The sequence below is a fragment of the Puntigrus tetrazona genome, chromosome 1, assembly GCF_018831695.1.
Source record: "Puntigrus tetrazona isolate hp1 chromosome 1, ASM1883169v1, whole genome shotgun sequence".
NCBI classification, from domain to species: Eukaryota; Metazoa; Chordata; class Actinopteri; order Cypriniformes; family Cyprinidae; genus Puntigrus; species Puntigrus tetrazona.
This window is the reverse complement of record NC_056699.1, coordinates 5,981,486-6,001,740: the sequence shown is the minus strand read 5'-3', so window position 1 is coordinate 6,001,740 and position 20,255 is coordinate 5,981,486. Positions and strand designations below refer to the sequence as shown.

General features: G+C 37.5%; 1 protein-coding gene across 1 annotated transcript in view; it reads right to left on the bottom strand.

Moving 5' to 3' along the window:
* myo15ab (myosin XVAb) overlaps positions 1-17,303 on the bottom strand; it is a 35,518-nt gene extending 18,215 nt beyond the window's left edge. Inside the window, 27 exon segments of the mRNA XM_043236243.1 lie at positions 844-925; positions 1,140-1,193; positions 1,313-1,397; positions 1,844-2,019; positions 2,375-2,492; positions 2,637-2,761; positions 2,892-2,937; positions 3,076-3,230; positions 3,385-3,462; positions 3,631-3,756; positions 3,840-3,971; positions 4,470-4,565; positions 4,756-4,879; positions 4,969-5,027; positions 6,837-6,950; positions 7,068-7,229; positions 7,475-7,588; positions 7,683-7,746; positions 8,058-8,161; positions 8,250-8,255; positions 8,989-9,079; positions 9,174-9,248; positions 9,775-9,884; positions 10,293-10,356; positions 10,444-10,526; positions 11,085-16,876; positions 16,961-17,303. Of these exon segments, the coding sequence (XP_043092178.1) occupies positions 844-925; positions 1,140-1,193; positions 1,313-1,397; positions 1,844-2,019; positions 2,375-2,492; positions 2,637-2,761; positions 2,892-2,937; positions 3,076-3,230; positions 3,385-3,462; positions 3,631-3,756; positions 3,840-3,971; positions 4,470-4,565; positions 4,756-4,879; positions 4,969-5,027; positions 6,837-6,950; positions 7,068-7,229; positions 7,475-7,588; positions 7,683-7,746; positions 8,058-8,161; positions 8,250-8,255; positions 8,989-9,079; positions 9,174-9,248; positions 9,775-9,884; positions 10,293-10,356; positions 10,444-10,526; positions 11,085-16,876; positions 16,961-17,303 (8,578 nt within the window).
* Positions 17,304-20,255: the final 2,952 nt, after the last annotated feature.

Below are 20,255 nucleotides of genomic sequence, written 5' to 3'. Positions count from 1 at the left end.
CATAGGTTTAATATAATTTAGGGTTATTACTTCTTCGTTTTGCAAGATGTTGGTGTATCATATTTAACTTTCTAAAGTGATTTCCCCATAAACAATGAGGACTGTGACGCAGTGGGACAAAGCTGAACATCATAAATTTGAAAGGTTTATTGATTATAATAGAAGGTATGTAGGTTAGTGCAAGATGCTATTTAGGTGCTATTTTAATATTAGTAGTATTAGTTTTAATTAAACATATGCACAAAACTGGAGTATCAATTCAATTCAATTCAATTCAAGTTTATTTGTATAGCGCTTTTTACAATGGCTATTGTTCCAAAGCAGCTTCACAAAAGCAAAATATTACATAACAAAAGTATCACATAAAATGTTTGAATAAAGCACAGTTTCCAAGTCAAGGAGAACAAAATCATAATTTCCTGGTAAACTGGCACTAAACATCACAAAAGAAGAAAAACAATAACTAGGAGAAGTCACTCATATATAGTCATATATGATAAATTACTTTTGTTTCAGAGCAAGTAGATAAAACAATGAATTTATTAAGTTATTACTACACAAATGTGTGCATAAGATATAGAAACATAGTGATGTGCTATAATAGTTTTTATTAGTATTAGTTTGAATTAGACTGTATTCTTGTCATTTGTGTTTTTATTATAATTCGGATTTTGTTGGTTCTTTTTTGTATTTTTTATTAGTTTGACGAAAATGATGGTATATGTCACCGTTTGAAGGTTTTGAACATAGCTTGAGCAATAATTATATTTTTTGCTTGCCTTAGCAAAAAAACATTAGCAATAAGGAAAGGAGCTTTTCACGAACTGGAAAACTGTGAATAACCTGCTGTGGCCTGTAACAGTCCTCCCAGCTCTGCAGGAATCACCAGCTGAGTCACATTTACCACCTCCCTGCTTATTCGCTCCTATAGCGAAAACACATTACAATAACTCTTCAGGAAAAGTGGAAAATGTTTAAGTGGCTGGGTATTCAAAGACTGCAATTTGAAGAACACTCAGTTCTGTCAGCTTAAAAGTATCATATTTTAAAATACAAATTGGTTAATACTGCAAAGAGACACTAGGGTGATAAAATAAGCATAACTGGTACTTAATAATGAGCACAGAATGTTCTTTTACCTGCTCAATCCTTCTCCTCTCCTCCTCTGCTCTTCTCGCTAAAAAGAGGTTGACCTGTAACAAAACAATGAGCCAGCAAACGTGAAAAACCTGAGTCTAAGCTCACCTGAATTTCGTATTTTTTATTTCAGTACAGAGCTAGTAAAGTAACTGTTCATTATTAGGTAACGTACCCTTATGTATCTTTTGCGATTGACAATAAGTCGGACCATTGCACGGTGTTTGATCAGGTGTATACGCATTCGCAGAAACCGCTGCCTATAAACCATAAACACAGTGAGAATCAGAGTTTCAGTCATTTCAAAGACATTGTGACTTGTTTTTTACATAAATAATTGTCCTTGCAGGAAAAAATTACTTATAAGGTTGGAAAATGAAATCAAGTTAACCAGTTCAACCAGGCTGTCATAAGTTTAATCAAGGTGGTCTACCATCACTAACAAGATGATCAGGTATACCAGATTGGCTTAATCCTTACCAGTTGATCAAGCACCTAAACTATGCTTAGGCCAACTAAAAACCTTGTGAAAGCAGCTAAACTCAAACGCTAGTGCAAACAAGATTTTCCCACAGGGTTTGAATCGCCTAACTATATAAATACACCTGGATTCATAGTCAGTATTTTTAGTTTACAGTTTACAGTATATGTAGTTGTATTTGCAGAAGATATGGCATTCAAGAGTTAGAAGCAGTAGGTCGTTTACCTGGCCAGGTAGCCCTTGCCATGAGCCTGAAGCTTTGTCATGTCCGCACGAAACTTGAGGAAATTCTTCCGGACAAAATACATTCGTACATAACGCTGAAGGGTCAGTGCAGCTACATGAATCATACGATCACGTTTACTTTCCAATAACTGATACACATTCTCCTTTAGAAAGAGCTGAGAGTAAAAAAACAAGCAAATTAATTTGTTTTGTTAATATTCTGATTTAGATTTTATTTGTATATTTTTTATGTAATTTAAGTTATGTAAAGGTTTCATAATTGTTGTGTGTGTTTGTAATATCTTTTTTGTCAATATTATCTCAGTTTTGACGTTTCAAATTAGTAGTTTTTAATTTTTTTGATTTTAGCTTTAAACAAAAATGAGAAATGTGTCTTTATATATAATATAAATATTTAAAAAAAAAAACATTCATTAGCACTTTGTCTCGCATTTTAAATGCAAAGACGCATTTTGTGTGAACAGGCTCTTAAAGCGCTTTATAGTTTTTTTTTCATTGGGATTCTGTTACCTTTGACACACCCACTTGATAATCTCCCTTGTTGATTGGGCAGAGCTTCATTAACATAATGACACAATTATCTCCATCTGGAGGTGGCGGCTTCTTCATTCCTAGCAGGGCTTTGTACCTGGAAACACATCGGCAGACATAATTTATTCTAACATGCTGTATTCTATACAGTGGCGCATGTCTATTTATAGCACTAGACTAGATTACACACAGCACCGCACTGCATCCATAAGTAACAAGCACCAGCTGTTGAGTAGGATACCTGTTTAAGAATTTATGGAACGGCACTCTGATTGGATAGCCCTCCTTCCTGATGCGGACCGTGTCCAGGATTCCTGAATATCTGAGCTGAGTAGCAACCAACTCAGGGTCAAATATACCAGGTTCCTGAACGAACATGCAAATACATTTAATTAACTTATGCATTAGGTTGATAAAAGAAACTCAGTCCATATAGCAAACTGCGCTCAAATGCTTAAACAAGTAATAGTGATGCTTGTGTAATGTCTTTTCATACCTTATTATTATTTGGCTTCATGCAGCGGACAAAAAATGGGTTGCACCTGAAAAAAGTAAGAAAAACTGGATATTTAACTGTCTAAAAAAAGAAACACAATCAGAAGATACAACAAGTACATAAATGCAGGTATATAAGCTAATATGAGTTTGTATATCTCTATGTGTGCTTGCATGTTTAAGACCTCTCCATCTTGTCTAGAAGCTCCTGTAGTGATTGCTGGAACTTGGCGGCCACAGTAGAGGGCTGATATTTCCGAGTCACTGTACTGTTCCTGTTCATTGCTCCTTTCTGATGATTCAGCATCTCAGCGTGCCTTATGAAGAGATTGGACACTATCTAGAAAACACACCCAACATATGCATATTAGAAAAATACACTCGCATTCATACTTCATGTTTCCGTAAAACACACCTATGCCCATGCAGAAGAAATTAAGGCTTCTTGTTATTGGTCTCGTTCTTTAATTGTTGTAGGAAAGCAATACACTCACTCGGATCTGGCTCTGAATAAACAGATCCAATACTTCCTGACGAACCTGATCGTAGTTCTTATCCAGGAATTTATGGACCTAAAATCAGTACAACCCTTTGTGAGATTCTGTTTTCACAAGCTGTTATCATTAATGCCCTAGTTACAAATGGTAAATTAATTAAAAGTTACCAAAGTCATTGGCCTCTGACTTTTGGCATTAACTGAGTAATTAAAATACAGCATATGCAATTAGTATATCTGTTACCTGGTAAGTTACACGACCAGCATAGTGATAGACAGTGAACTCTGGCAGTGGCATTTTTGGCTTGGAGTAAAGGGGGTTGTTTCCGTGATGATAGTGGCACTTCTGAAGGAAGGTGTTGTCAGTGGCCTGTCAGCAAATGTGAAAACGGGTAGTTATTTATTTATTTTTTTCATTTATCCCCATTTAGCATTAACATTTAAGTGTGCAACCTGTGGAAAGCAGCTCTGGTCATCAAGGATGCGGAGTATCCCATGGGGCTTTGCAGCGATGAGGTCTATGCATGCTTGGTTGTCGGTGAAGGTTAGTTCTTTCCAGTTGATTTGCTCTCGAATGTACTCTTCCTATAGAGACGTGCAGAAAGAGAGTGTGCAATTTAATGTTTGAAATCAATATTTCAGAGAAATCATAGGTGTTTTCAGGGTCAGCAAGAAAAAAAACAAAAAAATTCTGTTATTTGGAAATGATGCTTTAAATTGCTCAAAACTGACAGCAAAGACATTTATGACATTATAAAATGTTTTCATTTTTGATAATAATAAGAAAGGTTCTGTAGTACCAAGTGAGCATATTAGAATGATTTCTGAAGGATCATGTGACACTGAAGACTGGAATAATAATGCTGAAAAATCAGCGTTGAATAATAAGAACACATTTTAATGTTAAATGTAAAATTTTAGCTGTAGCAAAAGCTTTTATAAATTATAATAATACTTTACAATATTACTGCTTTTACTTATTTATTTATTTATTTTTTAAATGCAGCCTTGGTGATCACCACAGACACTAAATCATCTTATGACCCCAAACCTTTGAACAGTATTGTGCATATTAGTTCTCACCTGTTCCTGTTTGAAAATGATTTTGCTGAAGAAGAACTGCAGGCTCTCATTAGCATAGTTGATACAAAGCTGCTCAAAGCTGTTGAACGTCAAGGTCTGGACACCACATATTAAGATGACATGGAGATATATGCAATTAATGATGATACTTCTCCTCATCTCAATGGTAAATATTATTTTGCACATTTAGAAGGGATTCCAAAAAAAAAATCTGTGCACTTAACCTTTAAGGTAATAGCTGTGTCAAAATGTGTTTCTATGTGTGTTCAGGAGTGTCACTGTATACCTCAAACCCATATATATCCAGTAAAGATATGGACAGCGCCTCGTTCCTGGGGTAGACCCGCCCATTGATACGTTCTGTCAGCCATTGAAAGAGCAAGGAATAAAGGATCTTGGCAACTGCATCTCTGTAATTCGAGTGGAGAAAAACATACATGAAATGCAATGAAAACAATATTGCAAATATAATAAATAGAAAATATTTCGTAATGTGTACCTGGCATCCACAGCACTTTCTACTGAGAGGGGAGTGTATATCTTCTCTCTCATTGCCTCCTGTAACAAAACCAAATAACACGCCGTTTAGGTACTGTATTTGTGAAAATTTTGTGAACGTAAAGCAAAGCACAAAAGCCAAAATACGTGTAAAGACAACTAAAAAATAATAAAATATCTAACCAGCGAGTGATCCATTGACACATTTAACGCCACTTATGGCATATTTTTGTGGTACTGTATGCTACTTCATTGAACGCTTCGCACAGTATTTTTAAAATACAATGTACTTTTGGCTATTGCTACAAATATACTCCAGCATTTTATGACTGATTTTGTGGTCCAGGGTCACATATGTCTAGAAATACCTAAATTTTATGACTCATCTTGCCTGGAAGTCAGGGAACAGGTCTGGATACAGTTTCACCCTCACACACACTCTATGTCACTCACACAGTAACAGTCAGCTTGTGCAATTGATAGTGTTATGTGACAGTTGATCCAAGTAAGTGGTAGTGTAAACACAAACCTGTGAGCTCTGGATAACAGAGCTTTACTTATTAAATGAGCAAGATGCTCAACATGACACAAACCACAAACACACTGTATTCATGTAACACCAAATGTAAAGCAAAATGCTTTAAATTTGTTAGATATAACAACATGTGTTTGGGTGTATTTTGTGTTTTTACATTTTTTTTGAGTATTCTCATGTGTCCTGAGGTACTATGTCCTATAATTGTATATTAGCATTTATTACAATTACTATATTACTATCATTTACTTAAATCAACATAAATTAAAAGTAGTACAACAAATGCTACCATTGTGTGCTTTTTTGCACTAGAATGAGATTTTTATTTTATTAATTATTAATTATTTGTTTTTGCATTAGAGGGTAAATATTCTTATTAAAAGCATAATTGTTCCATTTTCTACAAATACAAAATGTATTGTGAATAATGCTTTAGAAATAGAACTGACCTGACTTTATCTTGTCTGTGCTTGGTAACCAGTTAATTTAACCAAACGTAAAATTAACAGTAAAACAGATAAAATCCAAATAATCCATATATCACACACAAATAAAAAATAATAGGAAATAATATTTAGCAAGATTTGTATTATTACTATTATAATTATGAAAATTATGAAAATTGTGAGAATTATTCTGTGTCCTTATATATTACTTTGTTGTTTTGAAATTCCTATTATTGTAAATAAGCATTCATTCATTAATATTACTCATTATTATTAATTATTATTATTAAGTGTATTAAACATGCAGTTAAAAAAATCAGCAAATATTACTGATACTGATTTTTTAAAAATACTTTATATTGTAATTCATCATAAATTAAAGACAACAAATACTACCACGGCACATACATACTAAAAGAGGATTGGGGGGAATTAGGGACAATGAAATGTTCCATTTTCTATAAATACAAAATATGTGAATAACACTATGGTAATACAATTGACCTGACATTATCTTGTCTGACCTCACTAACCCTCATGGACCTTTCTGTGATGTAATGCTAAGGTATCCTGGCAGTGAGCGAGCTATTAGGTGTTAAGATTACTCAAGCCCTGAGCAAACCCTGATTAGATTACTGTGGTTTCCACAGAGCTGAACTCAGAATAATTAAATTAGGTTACTGGAACTCATCAACAGTAACCTGCTTGCATGTCATTACAATGTCTCCTTTTCTCTCACCCTTTTTCTCTTTCTTCTATCAGAAGGTTGGCTAGAGTTCAGTACATATGCAAAGTGGACAATGTGACTCTGAGATGGTTTCCACATCAAATGAAAGTGGCCCAAAATACCACATGCTGTTGCTGAAAGCACATTATGGGTGTATGTACCGTCACTTTGTAGGTGATGGCTTTTTGCAGACCCTCTGGGGAAATCTGCAACAGATCGGCTACTGCACGAATCTCCTGAGTGCTCACCACACCAGCTGTCTCCTGCACCTCTGTCTGAGAAAGAGAACCCAGAGAACGCAGTCCACAAGATTAATTACATTGCTCATGTGCGTGTGTTATATTTGCATAAAAGTACTGAAGGAACCTTTCAAATGTTTAAGTGCACGATACCTCCACTCTATGGAAAAAGACATTGCCCAAGTGCAGTATGGATGAGAGCACTCTGAATATGCTGCTCTGGTCCTCAGGACTGAAGTGGAGAATATCCATGGCACTCTGTAGCCTCCTGAAGTCCTCCCCGTCATCTTTCCCAATGATCTCACAGTTACCACCCTAATATGACATGATTTGAACGTTTGCTCTTGGTATCTCTATCTGTCTGTCTATGTCTATATATCTATCTATGTCAAGGGTGCGTTCAAGTTAAAATGACAGTAAAGATATTTATTTATACATATGTCATATGCGTGTGTATATATAATTATTAAAATCAACATTTTCTTTTAGTTTCTCTATATTATTTGTCTGTGTTGAAGGACAATTCGTCTTTGGTTGTTGTGGTAAATGGCTGCATTTACCTGGTTCAGGTAGTAGTAGGTTTCAGCCTCCTGTAGGTAGAAGGCCCGTTTTGTGTGCGCAGGAAGTCCAGCCAGCATCTCATAAAAGATGTGGTAGTTTCTCTCATCTTTGGCCTGCAGACACAGTACAGATGAGGTCCACAATGTCAGTTATTAATACGTGGCTCCTTTAGCCTTTTCCAAATTAAATGCGCAAGAAACAACAGACCTGAAAAACGATCCTGGACTTCTCCAGTAGATACTGCGAGGTTATGGCACCACTGATCACCCCTCTGATACCAACGACATAACACAGATTGGTCAAGTGTACAAACTTTCCTTGGCCTTCTCAATTCTCTTTCCATCTGCTTCCTCTCTTTAACTTTCAGAGGTTAAATAACGACCTCACTGCCCTACTTTCACATAAGGTCAGATCTTGTTCCCTTGTTATCTCTCAAGAAACGGTTTCAGGATTGAGAAACATTAAAGAGTAAGAAAAGCATATTATAATGGACTTATAATGTAATGTAACATTCAAACATTCCACTTTAAATGCTTTTAAATATAGAAACAGAAGCAATATACAACAGAAATAAATACTCACTCCTCCAAAAAGACCTCCACAAATTTCCCAAAGCGGCTGGAGTTATCATTTCGAACCGTCTTAGCATTCCCAAACGACTCTAACAGAGGAGTTGCCTCTAGAATCTGGATATTAAGAAATTTAAACATACTTCCTAAAGAATTCAGTAATATTTACAAGGTTAGAGGTTTAGGTTATAAACAAAATGTTTACCTCAATCTGAACAGAGGAAAGCATTAAATAAAAAAACAAAAATACAGATTACACATTCATTAACAAACACTGAACAAATGTACGCAGATTTAAACAAATTTTTCCAGAAATGTACTCTAATTCTGTAATTATAAAATATTTCTCACCTGTGGTGTATGACATGATTACAATATTGATCAAAACCATTTGTTGGAATTGGAACAACTTGCCTTTCAATGACACATAATTCTAATCCTATCTCTAACCATATTATTTTTGTATTATTCATCTACTGTTATAGTAATTATTTAGTTAATAAGTTATCAATTAACTATCAGCTATCAGTTAATTAAGGTTATCAATATTTAAATTAGCATTTAAATTAATATTTTTAGTTTAATATTAATTTCATTTATTTTGCTATGTAATTTTTCTATTTAGTTTTCTTTTTTATTTTAGCTTCTAAATTTTTAGTTCAGTTCAGTTCAATTTCAATTATTCAACAATATTTTTCAGCTTCATTTTAAACTATTTTATCTTTAATGGTTAAATTTTTACAGTAACTTTGCAACTATATGTCATTAGAGTGTTAATAATCTGTTACTGTTAAGGTACGGTGAAAATAGTGTGTCTAAAGTGGACTATTAAAAGTAACTTTTAGTTAAAAATAACAATACTGATCCCTAACACAAACTGTAACCATTGACTATGCTAACATATAGCAATGAGTTTGAATCCTCGCTCATATACTTTTCCATACCTGTTGCGTAATGTTCCTCTTATGGTGAATAGCAGTGAGGTACCTCAGAACCAGTTTGGTCGCCTCTGTCTTTCCAGAACCACTTTCCCCACTAAAACACAAAAACTTTACTAAAACATCAGTACATAGACAAACAATATTTCCACATCCTCTACAAATGACACACTCACATACTTTCATCTGACCTGATAATGATGCACTGGTTTTGCTTGATGTCCATCATTGTGGTGTAGGCAATGTTTGCAATGGCAAAGAGATGACTGGAAACAAACATGTATAAGAAAGAAGGCTTACATACTATACATTTTGGTTGATAAAAGTATTGGATTGATTCTTTGTTGGACTTTTAATTAAGACTACTATTACAATTTAAGGTTGATAAGGCAAGACTGCATTCATCTGATTAAAAATACAATAAAAATGTGTAATATAATATTTTGAATGGCATAATGCTGTAAAAATACTGTAATACTGTCAAACATTTCTACAATTTAAAAACAAATTTATTGCTGTAATGTAAAGCAGCTATTTGTTCAGTATTCAGTGTGACATGGTCCTTCAGAAATCCTTCTAAAATGCTGATATGGTGCTTATAAAATATTTCTTCTTATTATCAATGTTCATGTTTTTGAGAATGAGTGCATATTATCTGCCTAACTGGGTAAATAAAAAAATACATTTGTAATAAAATATGGACTGTAACAAAGGATATGGCAACCATTTTTTCCTCCTTTTTAGGAGTTATAATAAAATGTGCTGTTAAGAATTGTGATTGTTAAGACTCACGGTGGGTTATCTCCCAAGCCATGGCCCTCGTACTGCAGAACCACATCTGTGCCGTAGATGTTAAATAGTTGGTATGGATTCAGAGACACCAAAATACTGCCAATGTATGTCTGCTTAGAAAATACAGGAGAAATAACATAGTTAGAGTCACAAGAGATTTAAATTATAATGGTGAAGTCTATTCATGCTATTGAGAAAAACATTTTAAAATAACTTTATTCAAATATAAATCTGCTTATTGGCCTATCAAGTGTAGTATTTTCATGTTAAATAACAAAGAATGTTAAGAAAAGTGTTTCTTTTTATTAGATTATTAGACTTTATTAGAAAGTGTTTTTCTGCAGAATTTTGCAGACATAATGGGCTGTGTGGTCACTGATAGTACAAGTACAAGCATTTCTGATTTGTGCATAATATAACACAATGTAAATCAATTGCTTTCAAAGATATTGACCATATCTTTGTACACAATCATTGTGGTGTGTGTTTGCTTACTGGAATATCATTGCAAGACTCACATAGATAAGTGCTTGATCAAAGCGAATCTTCAGGTTTATTAATACTGCTGCCTCAGTAAGCTCTCTGGAAAAATTTTTTTGGAGGAATAATTTATTTCATATCCAATAATCATCTTTAAATTTGTGCATGTATATTTATATGCTGACATACTCCATTTGTGTCATGTCCTCAGCTCCATCTCCTTCCCTTTTCACCCTGTAGCTGACAGTAGGCAGGCTTCTTATAGAATACATCTGTTTGAAAAATGCAACATGGAAGTTAAAAATATTAAAAAAAAAATCTGAAAAGACATTTTCAAACTCATACCATTGCATTACAGAATATCTCTGGTGAATTAGGTCAAGTTGTCTTTTCTAGGGCCTGCTCTACAATAATGCAGAGATGATTATCACTGGTCAGCAAGGTAAACTGAGATCAGTTATAATCAGCCTTGTAAATCTCATCTGACATCCGATGTAGTTGCAGACTGCAGCTAAAACCTGATGAAGATAGGTGAGCTTGGCTGGGCCTTTTGTTAAGGTTTAAAGGATAACAGAAGTTAACATTGTTAAATCTGACAACTGCATTGCTGTCTACCTAACATCATTACTCAGTATTCAGTATTAAGTTTAGTGAAATTAATCCTAATATTTTTAATTCCTTCCCAATAAGAACAAGAAAGAGAAAAGAAAAGAAAGCATGATACAATTACTGTGTCTGGGGCAGGACAAATACACAGTATTTGTAATTTCTGTTCCCATTTATTAATTAAACAACCCAACAATTAGCTTTATGTCTTAAAAATAATTTACCTTGTCATACCACTGCCCTCTTGGCTCCCCTTCACGATCTGGTACCCACTGCAGCTCTGTTTCCCCTGGCCTAATACTAGCTGGTGGTGGGGTAAGATAATCCATCATTTTCTCATCTCGGTACATAGACCATTTAATGAGGTTCTGTACTGTATCATGAGGCAAGACTTTTTCTGCAGCCCAATGGTCCTCTGCAGTTTGTCCGTCTCTGTCATTCTGAGCCCAGTGATCTTCTGGACCTGGACCTTTTCTCTGTGGTGGAACTACAACATAACGGCCATCTGGTCCAATAACCACCTGCCCAGAGGAGGTCAAATAGGTGGAGATCCCTGTTGGTAGTTGATAAGAAGCTTTCTTCAGGTCAGCATTCTTCAGAGCATCCATTAAATGTGGCGAAGTGGAGACTTCAAATCCTTGTGAGAGGACTGATCCATCAGGTAATCTGTATGTGGCCTGGCGAAGATTTTGATTTAGAAGTGCTTGTGATAGATTCGGACTTTTATGTCTTCGAGGATCTGCTGAAATAACAGATCCGTCTGGCAATTGGTATTGAGCCCTGCGAATATTGTCATTCTGCAAGGCGTTTGAAATGTTTGGGCTTCTTGGTTTATACAAAGCTTGTGAAATGACAGATCCATCTGGAAGCCTATAAGAGACATTTTTCAAACCGTCATTTCTCAGTGCAGAGGAAAGAGTTGGGGTTGTAGGTTTATAACTTGCATCAGCGCTTATTATGGAGCCATCAGGCAACCTGTAAGTAGCATTGCGCAAATCCCGATTCTGAAGTGCGCTTGACAAATTTGGAGACTTAGGTTGGTAAACTGGTCCACTTATAACTGAGCCATCAGGTAAACGATAACTGGCATTTTTCATTTGTTGGTTTTGAAGTGCCTTTGATAAATTTGGGGAAGTAGATGTGGGCTGCCCATAGTCTGTTATTAATGTGCCATCTGGCAATCTGTAAGTTGCTTTTCGAATGTTTTGGTTCTGCAGTGCACTGGCCAGATTTGGAGATGTTGGTTCCTGATCGGCCATTATTATTGTCCCATCTGGCAATCTATATGATGCCTTCCTAATGTTCTGATTCTGAAGTGCATTCGACAGGTTTGGTGAGGTTGACTGTTGTTGTCCTGCTGTTACAAGAGTTCCATCTGGAAGTCTATAAGTTGCATTCCTCATATTTGGATTCTGCAAGGCTCTGGACAAGTTTGGAGAAGTAGGTTGCTGTAAATGAGAGTCTGGGTATATTATTGTTCCATCAGGAAGTCTATAAGTTGCATTCCTCACATTTGGATTCCTTAAAGCATTGGACAGGTTTGGAGAAGTTTGTTGCAAATGAGAATCTGGGTATATTATCGATCCATCTGAAAGTCTATAAGAGGCATTTCTTATGTTTTGGTTCTGCAGAGCATTTGAGAGGTTTGGTGAGAAAGATTGTTGCTGTCGTGGGTCCACTATGGACCCAGCAGGAAGTCTATATGAAGCATTCTGGAGCTGACTATTTCCAATTGCATCGGTTAGCATGGGAGAAGAGTGTACATTTGCTACCTGATTACCATATACTAATGACCCATCAGGTAAGCGGTAAGTGGCACCATGTAGTTGGGGGTTGTGCAATGCATCAGACAGATAAGGAGATTTCCTAGGATCCTGCCTGTAACCTGGCACAGCTGTATAAGGGGAGACCATTCCCTGGACAGGTCCTCGGTATGATGCTTTACGAATATTTTGGTTCTGCAAAGCTGATGAAAGAACTGGAGATCCCATTGGACTATAGCCAGGGGGGACACGGGATCCCCTGCGACGTAAATGTGTTCGGTAAGAAGCATTGCGGACATTTGAATTTTGAAGAGCATTGGAAAGAAGGGGGCCAGCATCTGGCTCTTCAATGTAATCAAAGTCTGGCTCTACCTGAGTATAGGGTGAATGTGGCCTTTGAAAAGATGATTGGTATGAAGCATTGCGAAGCTGTGGATTGTGAATTGCACTGGAGAGCATAGGTGATGCTGGCTGACCTGGAACTTGTTCAAATGCTTCCATTTGAGGAACATACGGGGAAGAAATAGGTAGTTGTTCAGGGATCTGACCAAATTGAGCGACTTCAGGAACATAAGGTGAACCTGGTCTTTGCATGGGCGAAATGTAGGAAGCTTCTCTTAGTTGAGCATTTTGTAAGGCATTTGACAAAAGTGGAGATGCCATCTGTTCTGTATACTGATCCAGTACAACCATTTCAGGACTATATGGTGACGGTACTGGTTGCAATTGGGAGACAGGCATAGCATTGTTTAGATTAGGGGGCTGCAGGGCAAGGGAGGGAACTGGTGAAGGGGGTTGACCAGGAACCTGTGGAACATTAATGATCTCAGGAGCATAAGGCGACATGGGCTGCTGAACGGGTGAAATATAGGATGCATTCCTAATACTTTGGTTTTGGAGGGCACCGGTAAGCATTGGTGACTGAGGAACACCACTAATCTGATTAAATTCTACAGGGATCGGCTCTATGCCGATAGGCAAAGGAGATGCAAATGAAGGTTCATACATCGGAGGACCAGAAAGCACAGAAGTCGGCAGAGCCCTAGGGGAAGTAGAACGCATGGGTAATGGGGAGCCATGTTTAATAGATGGATGAGGAGAACCTGGTCGTGAGAGATGTCTAACAGACATCTGAGGTGATGGAGGGGGCATGTGTTTTTGAGAAAGTTGAGGTGAAGGGGGCATCATGGCAGGTCCATGCCTCACTGACTGTCTGGCCATGAGTGGACGGCCACGACCAATGGGTCTCTGTGGGTTTCTCATTGGACCAGGTGTTCCTGGAAGATTGAAATGACTTTGTTCTCTCATGCCCATTCCAGTGTGTTGACCTGAGAGTTGTGGGGAGGCTGTGAAATCCTGAGGCATCATGGACCTGTTACTACGTATGGATGGTCTAAACGGACGCACATTTTGTGTTGGAGCTCCAGCATGACCCCCTCTGCCAGGATATGGTTTCACAGCTCCCATCGGGATGTTTGGACGGCCCCTTCCTCGTGGTCGACCTCCAGGGGGCCCAAAAGGTGGAGAATCCTTCATAAGGCGAGTGGACCTGCGGGAAAGGGTAGGAGAGGGGGATCTGCGTTGCAGTGGTGGTTGTTGGGAGTCTGGTTCCATAGTAAAACTTCTTCGAGAGGGAGTAGGTGAAACTCTTTGAGGCATTAATGGAGACTGTGGCCTGTGAAGATCCCTCTGTTGAACATTGGCCATGGTTCGCATACCCATTTGAGGGGAAGATGGAGGACTCACCCGCCTAAGAGGAGATGGGGAAGCTTGAAATTTCTTGGCACCAAATGGACGATGAACTTGTGAAGGTGAGGAAGGTGGACTGGGTCTCCTAATTGAGGCACGAGGAGACTGTGGGGGGCTCCTCCTCCGAATAGATGCACGAGGTGAAGCTGGAGGACTGGTATAGAGAGACGGAGCTCGTGAGGGTAAGCGGCCAGGCACTGGCTGGGGAGATGGTGGTGCCTCTCTAAAGGATGCCTGAGGCTGCAAGCGTCTAGGGACTGTTGGTGACGCAGGTGGACCTTCTCTAAATGGAACCTGAGGCTGCAAACGTCTAGGAGATGTTGGTGAAGTGGGTGGCCCTTCTCTAAATGAAGCCTGAGGCTGTAAACGTCTAGAAAGTGTTGGAGAAACAGGTGGGCTCATTTTGCGTCCAATTGGAGATGGAGGGTGATGAACATGACTTATTGGAGAGGACATACCTCTGGCTAGTCTTGGAGATGGAGGTGCTCCCATGCCTCCAATGCCACGCAGAGAGGGCTGTGGGGATGGGCTTCTTCTCATAGGGTGTGGAGCACCAGGATGCATGGATAGCTGTGGAGAGGCATGGGGGCTTGGTCTGCGCATAGGTACGGGGGAACGTCTAACGTCCATTACCGGCTCTCCAAAACTTGACATAGGTTCCATGGTTGCCATGGGTGGCATAGGCCTAGGCAGAGGGGAGGCCATTCCTGGCATAGACCTCCTGCTTGGTGTGGGAGATGGTGGAAATCCACCAGCTTGAGCCATATGTGACATATGTTGATTGACAAATCCCTGGGGATTATTTGCTTGCTTAATTAGCATGGCTGTTGGTGTGGGTACTTGGGGCATTGCGGGATGAAACATTTCTTGAGGATGAACTGTCTGTGAAAAACCATCATCCATTGTGGCTCCAGGTATATACGGATAATTTTCATATTGTATGTCTGACATTTCCTCAAAATCATATTGTGGAGGCAAAGGAGGAAGCTCAACATCAATCCTTTCTTTACCAAAAATCTTGACCTGGGGTCTTGGGAGTCTGAACTCCATATCTCCGTGAAGGGGCATAGTTTCCATAGAGAAATCTCCATAGTTCTCACCATACATTCCATAAGCCTCTTCACCTTCCATAATGTCTTGCATTGGATAACTATACGGATCATACATATTGTAGGAAGATTGTAGATATGGGTCAACATCTGTTTCACTGTAGTTAACCTGATAGTCCTGAAAATAAGGATCGTCATAAGCATCCCCATAAGCATCCATATATGGATCATCTGAAATTTCAACTTCATATGGGTCACTATAGAAGCCTTGAGGGTCATCATAATATCCATACTGAGTCTGGGCATATGGATTAATTTCATTCCCATACAGATCATAGCTGTTCCCAATTGGATAATGATTGTCATCATAGTACTCCATGCCATCATCGAAATAAGGATCCAGTGGATACTGTTGACTATAGTAGCCCATTTCCTGTGGGTAATTGCCGATCTGCTCCTGAGCTCCGTAAGGATCACCATAGTCCATACCATCATCATAATATTCACCCTCATCCTGAATGGCTGCATGTGGGTCATAGTATCCATTTTGCAACTCATAATAGCCTTGATCATGTGATTGCATGTCATAATAGTTATTTGGTTCTTCATACTGAGAGTATTGCTGTGGAAATGAAGGATGTCCCTGAACATGGCCATACTGTTCACTATACCTGTTAGAGTGCCTCTGAATTGACTGTCTGTGGAATGCACCTCTGTCCATCCTGCTCTGGTTACTATAATCATATCCTCCAGTGTCATGTTCATATGCATAATTGTGATAACCTCGGATGCTAGCTTGGCGACTGCCAGCAGGATATTTTTTGTTGTTTTTCTGGCCCCAGGCATCATGGTCCCTTCCACTCTGACGACCCTTAATGGAGAGGAACCTCTTGGTAAGCCAATTTGTTGCCCCAGCAATCTTACCTAATATTTGCCCCCTATATTTAAAACCAGTCCCATCCCCTGAATTCTTTTTTCCAAAAAAACCTTTAAAAAATCCTGGCTTCTTCTCCGCTTCTTTAGAATTTCCACCTAATTTGATAAGCATATAGGTTGGCTTTGGTTCTGACGGATCTTTTTTTTCCTTCTCTTTTTTCTTTTTCTTGCTGTTTTTGAAGCGCATCATGAACTTTGGAGCATTTCTCAAAAGAGATTTCCTCCTTTTTTTCTTAAGCAAACGATTCTTCCTTTTGCCAAGTCCAAGAAACAGCTTGGAAGTGCTCTTAAGACGTTTCTTTGAGCTTTTCCTCTTCTTAAATCCAGAGAACCTCATGAAGAGTTTTGAAGTGTTTTTGAGTCCTCTTTTCTTTTTGTCTTCAGGTGGTGGTCCAAGTGGAGAATCTTCCTTCTTTTTTGCTTTCTTCTTCTTTCCATCATCCTCAGCTTTAGATTTATGGTGATCTTTTGATTTCTTTTTTGCTTTCTTATCCTCCTCTTCACTTTCCTCCTCATCTTCTTCATCCTCATCCTCATCTTCATCATCCTCATCTTCATCAGAATCAGGCTGTCTAGATTTGGACTTTCCCTTTGCAGGTTTACCTTTATCTTTTCCACCACGCTTTCTTTTGTCTCTGTCTGACTCTTCATCCTCATCCTCATCGCTCAAGTCATCCATCAACTCAGCATCTGAACCCTCCTCGGATTCAATAACCTCTTTTTTTCCCTTGCCTTTATCCTTTCCTTTCTTACCATCATCTTTCCCTTTACCTTTGGGTGGCTCTTCTTTTCCTTTCTTTTTGTCATCTTTTCCACCCTTCTTGTCATCTTTTGCTCCTTTTTTGTCATCTTTTCCTTTCTTTTCTTCTTCCTTTGGTTTACTTTTTTCTGGTTCTGGTTTCCCTCCTTTCTTGGCTGCTGCTTTTAAATCTTTTTTGCCTGGCATTTTATCCTTCTAAAATCATGCTAGTCTACTGCCTTTCTGTCAAAAAAATAAATAAAAATTAAACAGAATCTCAATGAACACACACACACACACACACACACACACACAAGAAACAATTCAAGAACATAACTACTTTTTTACAAATTACATTATACTGTTATAAGTTATGCTACTACATTTTTTTAGATCTTAATTTTTTTTTCAAATTATGCATACTTATCAATGATAAAGAAAAAAAAGTCATACCTGTAGGTGAGTCTTTTCTCAGTCATAGATGAATTCTACACAGAGAGCATACAAATCTCTGATCACATGGTTCCACAGGCCTCACCAGATGTGGTCCAGAAGAAGCAGACCCCTCTTGCAGACGTTCTTAGATCCTTTGTTGTACACTCGCCCACACACTCCTCTTTTCTTCTTCTGTTGATCATCAAGATATGGAGTCAAACCTACCTGTACTTCTCAGCAAAAGAACCAATAGAAACCAACAGATAATTCCAACACATGCAGTCATCAGCTATGATATGCCATCCATGAGTGACTCAGACAAGGGCTGTGTGTCTGTGTAAGTGAGAGGATGTGTGTCAGGTTTTTAGTTCTGTTACAGCGCTGTAGAAGGAACCTTAATTTGTCAGCTCTACTTGCCTTGGTGTAACTTAAGCTTGGGTCTCATTCCAGCATAAATAATGTAAGCACAGAGGCCTGTTACTACACAAATTGCACACACACTCACACACACACAAACACAAACACACACACACGCACGTGACCACAGCAGAAACTTAGCAAAATTTGATTAAATTTCTTTCATCTAAATTTACCTTTAAAGTGCCCATATTAAAGTGCACGCTACCTTTCATGCAGTGTGTAACAATGACTGAAAACATCCTGCAAAGTTTGAAATCTGAAAGTGTGCTGTAAAATTTGTCTATCAAAACAGTTGACCCTGAATCACTGAAAGGAGGTTTTTTTTTAGTTTTTTTTAGTCAACATGAAGCATTAGCATATTGCACGCCAATTTGTTGCTTGTGCAGACTTGGGAAAACTTGAAAGTGTTGGTTTGAAATGCAAATTCATTCTTGGCCACTAGGTGTTGTACTAGGTGGTTAAAAATAGCGTTAAAAGTTTTAGCGTCAAAAAGTTTTCCCTTATAACGTGCACAAAGATTAGTCATGCAAAGGAGGAGTTTGGAAAAATTAATTGTTAAGGAAAATGTTAAACAATTAAAGTAAAAAAATGCCTATATAAGACAATGAAAGTATTTACTTTTTTATCTTGCATGCATGTCAACTTTTTTTGGGGACTCCAAAAACCAAAATATGAATCTTTTATAATAAATAATAAGCCCACTTTAAAAATGATTAAGGGAACAATGACTTTGATTAGTAAAACAAAACAAACTGTAAAATACTAACCTGAGTTTTGATATATTATGCTCATTTCTTGCAGAAATCGACTAATATGAGCAACATTTCACAACATTTCAGCATGTTATTCTTATTAAGTGAGGGTCACTTTTTAGGATTTTGTACCCAAACAAAATCTCTCGGAACCCGAAACATTGCACAAGTGGAGACTTCAGGAACGTTGCAGTTCTGGAAATTGATGGCACTGGAGACTAAATGGTTCCTGATGGATTCTCACCTAATTCTTGAAATTAATTTTATATTCTTTTGCAGTCTTTTTTTCTGACTCTGCTAACCCATTGCTAACCCAACGGTCATTCCTTTACTTTGCTAATTCTATTATTGCATTAATATTGCATTCTTCTCATGGGCATTTAATCATTTTTAACTTATAATCTGACACCTGAACATAAGGAGTTTTTGATTTTCAGCCTTCCAGGACAATTATATATCACTTATATATGATTACATAAAAAAAATCAATAGTAGTTATTAAGATTGATGTAGTTTGGTATTGGTAAAATGTTTTTGAGAAAAAATATGACCAGAATTTCAACTTGCATAATAATTCAGAACTCAATATATATATATATATATATATATATATATATATATATATATATATATATATATATATATATATATAGTTATTTCACTTTCAGTCTTATAAACAGCTTGCTGTGCGTTGAAAAGTAATGGCTTGTTGATTTATAGCTTACTAATTAGCAGTAGCTGAATATTTCATAAATGATCACTAACAATCAAAGTGTCACTGGAGCACTCGCACAGGAGTAATTACAAATATTGACGTAAGGTTGTAACCATAGAAGTGACCAGGTCAGTGCCAAGAACTGGTGTTACCTGGCATCTAAGAACTACTTAAAAACTGGAGTCCACGCTGACACTCTAATTTCAGTAATTAAAAATGTAGTGGCTTCGTCCCCAATTGGACTAAGTGCAAAGGTGAATAATGATAATTGTCTTAAATGAGGATATGGGTGTTTATGAGGGTGTGTGCACTGTTTCTTTGGTGACCTACTGACACCTATGAGAGAGAGAGAGAGAGAGAGAGAGAGAGAGAGAGAGAGAGATTAATGCAAATGCCAGTTAACTCTGCTGTTATTCAGAAATTCTTAAAGGCATTTAAAAAAAACAACTTAAAAAAACTTCATAACTATGTCAAGAAGTATCATTATGTTCAGTGTATGCCTAGGAAACATATTAAACTGTATATTAAAAATAGCCCATTAATGTAAGTCAATACTAAAATCCTGAGAGATTATTCAGTATATGCTAGTGCAGTCTACATTCATTTTTACCATGACTGAACTTCATATATTTATTAAAAACACGCCTGACACCAGTTCTGCAATCTGCAATGCAAAAATGGTTCATAAAAATGTAAGTTGGTTCAATGGAGTCTAATGTGATGTAAAACAGTTCATAAATTTAGACACGTGTGTGTTTCTTTAATGTAAGTAATCACTAGGCTGTAAAATTGAAATGTTTTTCAGTATGCTATACTGCCACCAAATGGAGTATTACG